Here is a 12,882-nt window from a genome sequence, read left to right on the forward strand (position 1 = left end):
GACCCCTGACTTCAAGCAATTCCCAGCCAGAGCTCCACTTTAAAACTATTTAGCAAAGCCAGGCATACTAGCTTTGACTTGGGTTAACTATCCTGGAGCTTTCAGAAAACTTCTGAAGAGAACAAGAGCGAGAGCATTTTCTTTGTACCAGCTCCAGGGAGCAACTGCTCTTTATTTTAAAATGAAAATGAAACTTTTTTTCTACAAGCATGCCTCCTTCCAACTCTAGTATTACATGACTCTGTCCCTGTACCCCTAACTCATATTATTTTTTATCAAAAAACACTCCATTAAGCCTTCTGCTGAATAAACACATGGTTAAAATGAGTAATTATCCTGCTTTTTTAGCAGCTGCTGCATTCCTGTTAGATGAACTGATTGCTTGTAATAAAACACTGCCTCTGAAAGTAGTCCCCTCTTAAACATAAAATATATTAATAGCACAGTATCGCGGTGGCACAGTGGTTAGCACTGCTGCCTCACAGTGCCAGGGATCTGGGTTCGATTCCCGGCTTGGGTCACCGTTTGCACGTTCTCCCTGTGTCTGCGTGGGTTTCCTCCGGGTGCTCCGGTTTCCTCCCACAGTCCAAAGATGTGCGGGTTAGGTTAATTGGCCATGCCAAATTGCCCCTTAATGTTCTGGGATGCGTAGGTTTGAGGGATTAGTGGGGTGGATATGTGGGGTCCCGGGGATAGGGCCTGGATGGGATTGTTGTCGGTGCAGACTCAATGGGCTGAATGGCCGCCTTCTGCACTGTAGGGTTTCTATGGTCACAGGAGCTTACTTGTGAAAAGTGAGAAGTCAGGAAGAAGAAATGTGTGCCTGAAGTGCAGCTCTGCTTCTTGATACTTTCCCCAGATGAAGTTCAAGAAAAAGATGAGAGCTGACTGTTGAAGCATACAAAATTCTCATGAGGCATGGCAGGGTGGATGCAGGCAGGATGTTTCCCCTGGCTGTGAGGATCTAGAACTAAGAGACACAGTCTCAGAGTAAGAGGTACGCCTTTTAGGGCTGACCTACGGAGGGATTTCTTCACTCAGAGGGTGGTGAAGCTTTGGAATTCTCTGCCCAGAGAGGTGTGAAAGCTCAAACATTGAGCCTATTCGAAACAGAGATCAATAGATGTCTAGATATGAAAGACATCAAGAATATGGAGCTGGTACGGGGAAAATGGCATTGAGGTGGAAGATCAGTCATGATTTAGTTGAGTGGTGGAGCAGGCTCAGCGGACCGAATGGCCTACTTCTTCTATGTTTCTAACCCAATGCGCCCTACCTCGGAAACAGGTAATACATTTGTTGCTCGCTGCCAAGTTGATGATTTTAAAACATTTTCTTTGCTACTGCAGTATTTCTCTCTTTATTTTTAGGGACGCAGTAAGGCTGCTTCAGCCGGAAACCATTGTTATCATGGAGGAACGAACCCGCAGTTGTTTGTTACAAAATCGCTCTGCACTTGAGCAAGATATCAAGACCTCGTACATTATGGACCACCTAATAAGTGAAGAGGTTCTGAGTCTAGAGGATGAACAGAAGGTTAAAAATCAGGTGACTGTCTATAGTCAAGTGTCATTAATGATATGCTTGGCAGGTTTGCTTATTGATGTGTCCAGGGTTAATCTACATGGTTGCACTAAAGCTCATGTGCAGTCACTGTTTGCTATGCTGTCAAATTGATTTACTCATTCCTTTCTTCCTTGATGTTGGCACACAGAAAAAATCTTATGTCATCATTAATTAGTCAATCCAATAGATTGTTTTATTTCTTACGCATTGCTGAATATTAGCACATCTTGGCATTAAAGTGGGGTAGACTATGGTGAAGTGGCATTGTCACTGGACCAGTAATCCAGGGACCCAGGGTAACGCTCAGGGGACCTGGGTTTGAATCTCACCACGGCAAATGGTGGAATTTGAATTGAATCAATAAAAATCTGGAATTAAAAGTCTAGTGTTGATAGTGAGCCAGGTGGGTTGTTATGACTAATGTTCTTTTATGTACTTTCTGGTTAACTACTTTCCTTCCTTTAGGAGCTCTCAGTTTAGATTTCTGTTTCTGTTTCCAGGCTACACAGAAAGAACGGGCTGCTTTACTTCTAAGTATAATCCTTGAGAAGGATAATTATGCCGTCATATCTTTCTATAATGCATTGCTGAACGAAGGATACAAGGAACTTGCTGCATTACTTCAAGATGGCCTTCCAGTTATCTCTACTTCTACAACCAAAAACTCTATCAATGGTTCAACTGCTTATGGTAAGTATATTTTATGTTCAACAATATACTTTCTGTCATTAAGTATCTTATTGCCTTTTATTGTGATGTATTTACATCAAAAGATTGTAGGTGCTTAACTAAGCCACTAATTTATCTTCCGTCTGTACACCACCTAATGTTGCTTCACCATTTTTCTGGTGTTGACATGACACTGGGGCATTTAACACTTAATACCAGTACTGAAGGGAGACTTTCCAATTCTTAGTGCTGTGGTGTTTTTATCTTGCCAATGACGTCAAGTGCTAAATTGAATTGAAGCAATTACAGAGCAGTTGACATTAAAGTGATATGTCCTGGGGAATTCATTTCCATTAGTGTAATCATTGTGGGTTTAGATGGCAGAATTGCATGATTCTTCATTCTTTTATTCTACACACAATGAAGATAGCATCCTGCTGGGCTGCTAGGTGAGACATCTCCAGGAGAGGAGGAAAACAGTTTTGTTACTACACATAAAAACAAACATTTGGTTAGGATATCCAAAAATAACATTGTTGTTGAAAGTTTAATTGAGAGCTTGGCCTATTTTATCCACATTGCAGGCACGAGCAAGAATATGAGAAATTGTCATGCTGTGAGTTTGAGTCCGAGACAAGAGAGGAGAATTAAATAAAGAGGTGGAAAAATTGCTCGTAAAAACAAAGCGAGGGGAAAGGTGAAATCAAAACAAGTGCCTGAGTACCAAACTAATTTTCAATTCTATTTAAAGGCAAATAATGTTGATGAGATGACAAGGTCACTTTGTTCTAGGTGGGTTGATAACCTACCATTATGGGAAAATTGCACTTTAAAAGCTTACAGCATTAAAGTGCAAAGTATTTTGGTGACTGGTTCCATGGTAATGAATCTGACTCCTGGATTGTGACGTCATACAGAGCAATATGAATTTCAAGTTTTTACCCTCCTGAGGTCTCAGCTATTTTGAGTGTTCTTGTAACCGATTGTGAGAATTGGGGATTGTTGAGTGGGAGTGTAGTTCCTGAAAGTTGACTGGGAAAATAAAAATGTTTGATCAGTTATTTGGAGTTTGAATCTCATTTTTCATGAGCTTGTCATATGCACTTGAAGTTGTCCTAGTTATTTGAAGATGCTTATTTCTGTTTGTAGTGTCAGTAAGTCTCACGTAATTGTGTTACGTTTATTCAACATAATCCTTCAGGAGTTGTAATTGATTGTCCTGTCATATATCGTGGTGCGACAAATAAAATCTCGGATAATATGCAGAAGGATCTCTCTCCTCTTAGCACTGAGAATCACAGAACAAAGAAGGCCATTTGGCCCAAAAGTTTGTGCTGGCAATTTCAAACAGCAATGCCACACCCACTCTCTCGCTCTATCCCCATTTCCCTGCTTATTTTCTCCAAGTATTTATCCCGCTCTTTTTTGAAAACCCCAATGGAAACCCCCTGTTTCCAACGCCCTATCAGGCAGTGCATTTCAAATCCTGGCTGCTCATATAAAAATGTTTTTCCCCACGTCTCAAGTTCTTTTACCAATCATTATGACCTCTGATTATCAGCTGTTGGAAACAGCCTTTCTTTCTTCATTCCATCTAAACCTCTCATAATTTTCAAATCAAATCTCCTCTTAAGCAAAATATTGCAGATACTGGAAATCTGAAATAAAAACAGAAAGTTCTGGGAATGCTCAACAGGTCCGGCAGCATCTGAACCTTAGCACAACACATCTTGGCGTTAAAGTGGGGTAGATAGTGGTGAAGTGGCATTGTCACTGGACCATTAATCCACGGACCCAGGGTAATGCTCAGGGGACCTGAAACAGAGTGAACATATAAGGTGGTTGGCCTTTCATCAAAACTGGGAAAAGTTAGAAACGTAATAGCTTTTAAACAAGTGAAATAGGGCCAAAAGAACTATTAGTGACAGAAGGCATCGGAGTCACAGATATAGGCAGGAAGAGACTGGACAAGGGGAGAAAAAGTATACTTGATAGGGAGAGATCGATTCAGTGAGACAGGAGCAGACTGAAATGCTAAGTCTATCAGAAGAATTCTGCCATGGATGTTGGGAAGGAGATAGGAACAGGCTGGTTTTTAATTTTAAAAAAAATCATTTGTGGGATATGGGTGCCACTGGCTGGCCAGCATTTATTGCCCATCCCTAGTTGTCCTTGGAGGGCAGTTGAGAGTCAACCACATTGCTGTTTCTCGAGTCACATGTAGGCCACACCATAAGACCATAAGACATAGGAGCGGAAGTAAGGCCATTCGGCCCATCGAGTCCACTCCACCATTCAATCATGGTTGATTTCAACTCCATTTACCCGCTCTCTCCCCATAGCCCTTAATTCTTCGAGAAATCAAGAATTTATCAATTTCTGTCTTGAAGACGCTTAACGTCTCGGCCTCCACAGCCCTCTGTGGCAATGAATTCCACAGACCTACCACTCTCTGGCTGAAGAAATTTATCCTCATCTCTGTTCTAAAGTGACTCCCTTTTATTCTAAGGCTGTGCCCCCGCGTCCTAGTCTCCCCTGCTAATGGAAACAACTTCCCTACGTCCATCCTATCTAAGCCGTTCATTATCTTGTAAGTTTCTATTAGATCTCCCCTCAACCTCCTAAACTCCAATGAATACAATCCCACGATCCTCAGACGTTCATCGTATGTCAGGCCTACCATTCCCGGGATCATCCGTGTGAATCTCCGCTGGACCCGCTCCAGTGCCAGTATGTCCTTCCTGAGGTGTGGGGCCCAAAATTGCTCATAAGGATGGCAGATTTCCTTCCCTGAAGAACATTAGTGAACCAGATGGGTTTTTCCGACAATTGACAATGGTTTCATGGTCATCAGTAGATTCTTAATTCCAGATTTATTTTTTGTTGAATTCAAATTCCACCCATCTGCCGTGGCAGGATTCAAACCCAGGTCCCCAGAACATTAGCTGAGTTTCTGGATTAATAGTCTAGCGATAAAACCATTAGGCCATCGCTTCCCCTGTGGTGGTTGGGGGTCCAAAAGGTGGGTGGCTGAAAAGGGAAGATCTCCAGAGAAGAAAAGATCAGCACCTGTCCAGGAAATGAGGTGGATGGTTTGATGTTCAGTAGTGGGGTCAGAATCCAGGGCAGATAGGAGGAGGTTTTGGAGAGTTGGCATTCAGCCTCTACAAAGTAGAGGTTGGTTTGCCTGACAACAACCGCATCACTTTTGTTAGCAAGTTTAGTTAGGGTTGAACCTGAGAGAAATTGAGTGCACAAGATCAGAAGAGATTAGGTGAGAGTGAGTGGCGGGAGCAGGGAAATTAAAATAGTGAATGTCATGCTGGCATTTCTCAGTGAAAAGATCTAGAGAGGGTAAGGGAACAACGGGAGCGGTTCCAGATAGAGGGGAAATACTGGAGATGGGTACAATGCTCTACTGGGTGGGGAGAAGACTACTGGCCAAAGAAGTTGGTGTAAAGATATGGACGATAGAAGAAGAGTCAGGCCAAGTTCGAAATTCATTGAGGTGAGGGTATCAGGGGATGAATCTGAGGCCTTTGTTGAGAACAGATGGTCCAGGATCAGAGAGGGAGAGAGCAGACGACATCATGAATACATGGCAAGGGGTGAAATTAAAAGAAGGAATGGTGTCAATGGGAATTGAAGTAGAAGAAGGATGCAGATGGCCATTGCTACCCATGTCGTTTATGATTCTTCACACCTGAAAGGAAGAAAAATGTTGTTTTGTTAAAATGTGGATGAGACAAAAGATGAAATGAAACTGCAGAGCAAGACAATTTTGAGATAGTCACTGCTGCTGAAGAGAGGTCAAGTGTGTCAGTGTGGCGGCACGCGGTGTGGAATGTGGATTTAGCTCTCAGGATGCGGCAAGTGCAACAATTTGTGGAACATTGAATGTCTCGGAGATATCTAATCGTGGATGGATCCAATAAACAAAGAGTGAAATTTCAGTTGGAATCCCCGTGGAATAAGTAGGGGCCGGACACAGTTACTGAGGAAGGAGAGGTGGCATGAAAATGAGTTTGATAGTTACCTGATTAAAGTCGAAAAGGGATTGGAAAGAAATGAAGGCAAACAAGGTAAAAAAGACCAATGTAAATCCAGTCAGACTGGAGCAGAGCTTCTTCAAGGTGGATGTTCCTGGAAGGGAAGTATAATTAAATAAAACACCAATACACTAGTCCTAAACCTTGGGAATACCACTGTATACCTCCCTCCAGTCTGGAAAATAGCCAATCACCACAACTTCCTTAGCCAGTTTTGTATCCATGCTGTTACTTCCCCTTTTATCTCATGGGATTTTGCGAACAAGATGAATATATGGTACTTTATCAAACACCTCTAGAAAGGCCCAATCTACAACATCAACTGCACTGCCCTCATCCACCCTCTCTATTATCTTATCAAACACTTAATCAAGTTAATCCAGTATAATTTGCCTTTAAAGTCGTGTTGGATTTTCTTTATTCATCTGTGCTTATCCAGATTGTAATTATATTGTTTCTAAAAAGTTTCCCACCACTGACATTAAACGGCGGCACGGTAGCACAGTGGTTAGCACTGCTGCTTCACAGCTCCAGGGACCTGGGTTCGATTCCCGGCTTGGGTCACGGGCTGCACGATAGCACAGTGGTTAGCACTGCTGCTTCACAGCTCCAGGGACCTGGGTTCAATTCCCGGCTTGGGTCACTGTCTGTGGTCTGTGTGGATATTGCACATTCTCCTCGTGTCTGTGTGGGTTTCCTCCCGGTGCTCCGGTTTCCTCCCACAGTCCAAAGATGTGCGGGTTAGGTTGATTGGCCATGCTAAAAATTGCCCTTAGTGTCCTGAGATGCGTACGTTAGAGGGATTAGTGGATAAATATGTAGGGATATGGGGGTAGGGCCTGGGTGGGATTGTGGTCGGTGCAGACTCGATGGGCCGAATGGCCTCTTTCTGTACTGTAGGGTTTCTATGATGATTTCTAAACTGACTGACTTGTAGTTGCCAGGTTTAGTCTTCTCCTTTTCTTGAACAAGGTTGTGTAAAATTTGCATTCCTTCAGTTCTCTGGTACCAACCCTGTGTCTAAAGAGGATTGGAAAATTGTGAGCAGTATATATATCTGAAATCTCTACCTTTACTTCCCTTCCTTGTGGAGTAAAGGGCAATCCAGCAGTTAATTTATAATTACTGGACCATCCTCATCACTCTCTCTCTTTATTCCTCTCCCCATCTCCATGGTCTTGCATTATTTAGTACACCAATCACAAATGCTGCTATAGCTTGTTTGATTAATTACTGAATTGCACAAAGAGCTGCTTGAGCCATTTTGCATAGACAAATATCTATCGTCAGCCACTTAAAATATTTTCAATGAATTTTGAGCCGATACATGTTCAAGGTGCACATTCAGCAGCACGGAAATTGTACTATCATCACAGTATCTACCTACTGTGCTGTTGTTTGCCATTTGGTTCTGAGTAACTAGGAAAGGCTATGGTGAATTCCACTACATTTAGCATCTTCTGTGTTTCACAGGAGAATTATAAAACATATGACACCAAACCACATAAGGAGATATAAGGGCAGATGACTAAAAATTCCATCAAAGAAGTAGGTTTTAAGGATCCTCGTAAAGGAGGAAAGCAAGGTGGAGAGTTGGAGCAGTTAATGGAGGGAATTGCAGAGTTTAGCGATAAAAAACATTGAAGGCACAGCCGCCAACGTTACAGCAATTAAAATCTAGGACTCTGAAGCGGCCAGAATTAGAGAAGAATGGATATCTCAGAGGGTTGTTGGGCTGGAGGAGATTAGAGAGAAAGGGAAAAGCCAAGCCATGGAAAGTAACTCAAGAAACAGATTGGTTCAATGATATCTGCTGCCGGTGGCTTCATTGATTTACTTGGATATAGTCAATAATATGTAATAGCTGGATACCTGTTATCACCATCTAAAACCTGAGCGAACAGGCACTGACTGGAAATGGTGCTTGAACGTTTTTAGACACAATGTGCATTCTTGCTGATCAACCTTGTCTCGCTGCACACTTCTAGAATTGTAGAATGGCTACTACACAGAACGAGGACATTCAGCCTATTGAACCCACGTTGGGGCTCTCTGCTAGAGTAATTCAGCTAGTTTCTGGTCTCCTCCCCCCCCCCCCCCCCCCCCCCCTCCTTCGCAGTAAGCCTGTACATGCTTTCTTTTGATGATTATTTAATTCCCTTTAAAAAGCCACAATTGAATCTGCCTGCACCATCCTCTCAGGCAATCTACTCCAGATCCCAACCACTCGCTGCATAAAAAATAAATGTTTTCTCATGTTGCCTTTGGTTCTTTTGGCAATCATCTCAAATCTGATTTAATACTTGACTAAAGAACTTGATTTTTGCACTTTGTTATATAGCACTGACATTTATCCACACTGACACACCATCACTGCTGTTGAAGTGCTCATCCTTGCCTTTGTTACAGATAGACTTGACTATGCCAATGCAGTCCTGGCATTCCTTCCACTTGAGGTCATCCAAGCCTCTGCTGCCTTTGTGCTTCCTCCCACCAAGTCCAGTTGCATCAATCACCTCTGTGTTTGCTGACCTATTTGGACTCCCACTTGATTTAAAATTTTGATCCTTGCATTCAAATCCCTCTATGGCTTCATCCCTCTGTAAACTCCTCCAATTCCATAACCATCTGAAAAATCTGTGCTCCCCTAAACCTGGCCTTATGGAACATCCCCAATTTTAATTGGTCCATCATCGGGGTCCATCCCTTCAGTTGCTGAGGCCCAAAACTCTGAAATTCCTTCCCGAAACCTCTCTCCCTCTCATCCTTTGAATTGTTTCTTAAAACCTACTACCTCTTATCACGATTGTTGCTCATTTTGACCTGACTGTCATCTTATCAGGTTTGGTGTCAAATGTTGCTTTATAATGCCCCTGTGAAGCGTTTTGGGGCTCTGAATCTTAGTAAACTTTGTATCCCTTTTTGACCCTGAGCTGAGCTTCTGACTCATGTCCACTCACACACCAAGACCACCTGCTTCCATCTCCATAACATCATAATGTCGCCCCTTACTTCCGTTGATATGTTGCTGAAACCCTTACCCATGCCTTTATTGCATCTGCACTAGACTATTCTACTGTCTCTTAGTAAACCTTCCATCTTGCACACTCTGTGAACTTGAGCTCATCCAAATATATCTCGCTTCCAGTCCCGTTCACCCCTGTGTTTACTCTCCTTTGTTCCTAGACCTGGTGTTCCTGGTAATACCTCATTCAAAAAATATCTCACCCTTGTTTTCAAATCCTGCCTTGGCCTTGCCCCTCCCGATTTCTGTAACCTTCACTAGCCCTACAACCCTTTGCGATCCCTGCACTCCTCCAGTTCTGGCCTCTTGCATATTCTTGATTTTCATTGCTTTATCTTTGGTGGCTCTGCCTCAGCTGTTTTACTTGCAAGATCTGGAATTTCCCCCTGTCAAACAACCTTTCTTTTTTTAAGATGCTTCTCAATATCCAACTTCTTAACTAAGATTTTGTTTACTTGTCCTAATACCTCTTTACATGGCTTAAAATGCAAATTGTTACTAAACTTGTGTAAAAAGGTAAAATTTCTGGGTGGTTGGGGATGTAATCTATCCTTAGGATTTGGAATTGTTCAGGAGAAGAAAAAGGCTTTAAAATAACCCCATTATAAACTTTCAGCTGATACACAAATGTTTTTTTCTCTTATTTACAAGCAACGGAATTGAATAATATGTATCCTTTTGCAAGTCATCATTGCTTTGTTCAAGCAGGTCAGGATGGCAAATGCTTCAAGTGCTTGTGTGCTCCATAGATGCCTTTAAAATTTCAGTTCTATTTCAATTCTATTTTCAGCACCACTTAGGTCTAATTGAATTGTTACATGGATTGAATAAATGAATAAAAATGTCAGACTATTGATGGTAGATAATCTAACTGGTGCTATTGAATGTTAAGGCTTCATTCTCTTCCTATCCTATAGTTGTTCTTCTGGCCTGGGGTGCTTTTGCCATTCTTTAATGGAGGTTTCTTGCTTCCTTGCCTGAATTATGTCCTTGTTGTCATGGAGAGTGCCACATAGCTGATTACAGATCAGCATTGTTGGAGCTCCAGGTGCACCGTGACCAAAATCTAAGAAAAGGGAATGAGTCATCTTTTTAAATTGAAGTGCCACCCTGAGGCTGTAGATTTGGGTGATGTTGCTTTTTCATTGTAAAGCTCAGCAATTGGGCAATTGAGTACATTGGGATTCTCAATACGTGGGATAGAGACTTTGCAGCAGGGTCTGAAATGATACTGCGAAAATTGTGAAGTCATCAAGATTCATCACCACCATTGTATAAGTAGTACGTGGGTGGTTTGCATCACTCCAAGAAGATGACCTGAATGGGGAATGCCTGAACTGGCCTAATACGAATGGGTATGGTTCCTTCCCAAAAAGGTTCTTCAGCTTCATTCACTAATATACACAATCCTGAACCAGTTGCACTGCCTCCATCTGATGCAGGGCTCTGAGTTGGTTGCATTTATTGATTTGTGTCCATAAAATTAATCAGAATTTAGCGAGCCGATTAAGAGGCCTTCTATCCAGTAGCACAGGACATCACACACCAATCTAATATCCCCATCAGATTTTTCATTTAATTTGCACTATTTGCAGCAGCTTCTCTTGTTAGCCTGGAATTTGGGATGGGAATAATGGTACAGCTATCAATGCTGACTGTTATAATGAAGGAAATTTGACAGTAATTTCTAGAGTGTCCATGTGCACGGTCAAATGCAGAAATCCGGAGGTTGGTGTCACAAATACTCTGCTACTCCAGAGGGTGCATTGTTGCAGTCCTCCCAAGGATGGGCTCGACATTGAAATGACTGCAAAGCCATGAACTTGCTGTACTTGCCCTCTAATTCTGGACAGAAAAAGTACAGGCTGGTACATTCAAGAGTGAGCTTTTAAAGGTGTAATAAATAATAATTGATGTGAGTTTTTAATGGTGTAATCAAACCTAATTATTAATGAACAATTTACTTGGCACTGAAAAATGAATTGTACAAGCATGGAGTCTCATTCCTTCAGTAGAAAATTAATGTGGCAAATATAAAAATAAAAATCTTGTCAACATTTTTGTATCTCTCCACTCTCTCCTTTAATTTCTTTTATTTCGCTTTCTGTATTTCATTTAAATCTCATATTTCCTGCTTTACATGTTCAGATTTAGACCCAACATGTCTCAGTGCGGATTCTTCAATCTGGTTGAAGAGTCTCACTGTTTCTTTATTGGTTCATAGAAGCTACAGATCTCCATTGCAACGAGCACCAGATGACAGGAAATTTCAGCTGACAAGCCCATGAAAAGTCTGTGGGCAGCCGTCGGCAAGGCAAATGGCGAGCAGCTTTCTGAGTGCATCTTCAAATGCTTGTGTGTGTCTGCAAGCGCGTTGCACCAAGGCCTTTTAAAAGCCTTAAACAGTCTCCATGTCTTTTCCAGTGGGATGTAAACTAGATCTTTCCTCCAGTTGTCCCTTTAACTGTCATGCTAATGCTGGGTATATTTATCAGAAAACAGATGTAACATCATATTGAGATTGCTACTTTCTTGTGTAAGTTTGAAATGATCAATATACACCTCTGATTCTGTACCTTGTTCCATATACTAGTTTTTCATGTAGCACAAATGAATATCAGCAAGTAAGGATGAGAATGATAAAAGCAAATTACTGTGGTGCTGGAATCTGAAACCCAAAGAGAAAATGCTGGAAAATCTCGGCAGGTCTGGCAGCATCTGTAAGGAGAGAAAAAAGCTGACATTAGAGTGAGTTTGACCCTGTCCTCCAGTGAAATTTGTACAGTCACCGTATCAGAAGCAGGAACATTGACTGTTGCTATTTTCTTTCCTGCTCCCAGCCCAGAAGTAACATGATCACTTTAACCTCCTCCATTTGTACAAACTCCACCCGATACACTCTTGAATGTAAGATATTTGCTATGCTCCCACTGTTGTCCTGGCTGAAATTAGTTAATTCTTCATAGAATTCAGAGTTCAGCCTGGGGACCTTGCAGTTCTGTATGCTTCAGAATCAAAAATTCATTGAGTCTTCTAAAGCCAAGGATTCTTAAGATGGAAAATTATACTGAATTAAAAATGGTTGCTGTCAGGTATTATGTTAAATTTGCCTTTTCCCTTGTTGCTGTTTGAATCTGGTTATCTCTGCTACTCTCCCTTCTGTTTATATTTTTGGTGATTTGCCTTTCTGACCAATGTCAGTGCTGTGATAGTGCAACTGTTGCCTCGTTTGACAGCCTTTGTGAATATCCAACGCAGCAAGGTACAGATTAAAGCTTTGAGCCTGCTTCCCCAAAAGTGCACCGTACCACCAATCATAAGGAGAGCGTCAGATGCTGCATTGCTGGATTTTTAAAAAGTTCCTCACCATCCTACGACCTTCAGCTGAGCTTCTAGCCTCACATCCACTCCATCACAAAGATGTCTATTCCTATTCTGTGACCATTGTGCACCTCTACTTCAGCCTTGCTTCAACTGAAACAGAGTTGAATATTCCAATACTCTCCTGGTCTGTCTCTTATCCTTCATCTTCTGGAACTTCAGCTTATCAGAACCATATGTTGTTCTGAGGCA

General features: G+C 41.9%; 1 protein-coding gene across 3 annotated transcripts in view; it reads left to right on the forward strand.

The window, feature by feature from the left end:
• The window catches only part of apaf1 (apoptotic peptidase activating factor 1), a 203,918-nt gene that overhangs the window by 5,522 nt on the left and 185,514 nt on the right, over positions 1-12,882 (forward strand). For all 3 annotated transcript variants that reach the window (XM_078235466.1, XM_078235467.1, XM_078235468.1), the window contains exons 2-3: positions 1,371-1,548; positions 2,067-2,256. In XM_078235466.1, the coding sequence (XP_078091592.1) occupies positions 1,411-1,548; positions 2,067-2,256 (328 nt within the window). In that variant the 5' untranslated portion in view covers positions 1,371-1,410. The remainder of the gene's footprint in view (positions 1-1,370; positions 1,549-2,066; positions 2,257-12,882) is intronic.

This window comes from Mustelus asterias, chromosome 19, assembly GCF_964213995.1.
Source record: "Mustelus asterias chromosome 19, sMusAst1.hap1.1, whole genome shotgun sequence".
Classification (NCBI taxonomy): Eukaryota; Metazoa; Chordata; class Chondrichthyes; order Carcharhiniformes; family Triakidae; genus Mustelus; species Mustelus asterias.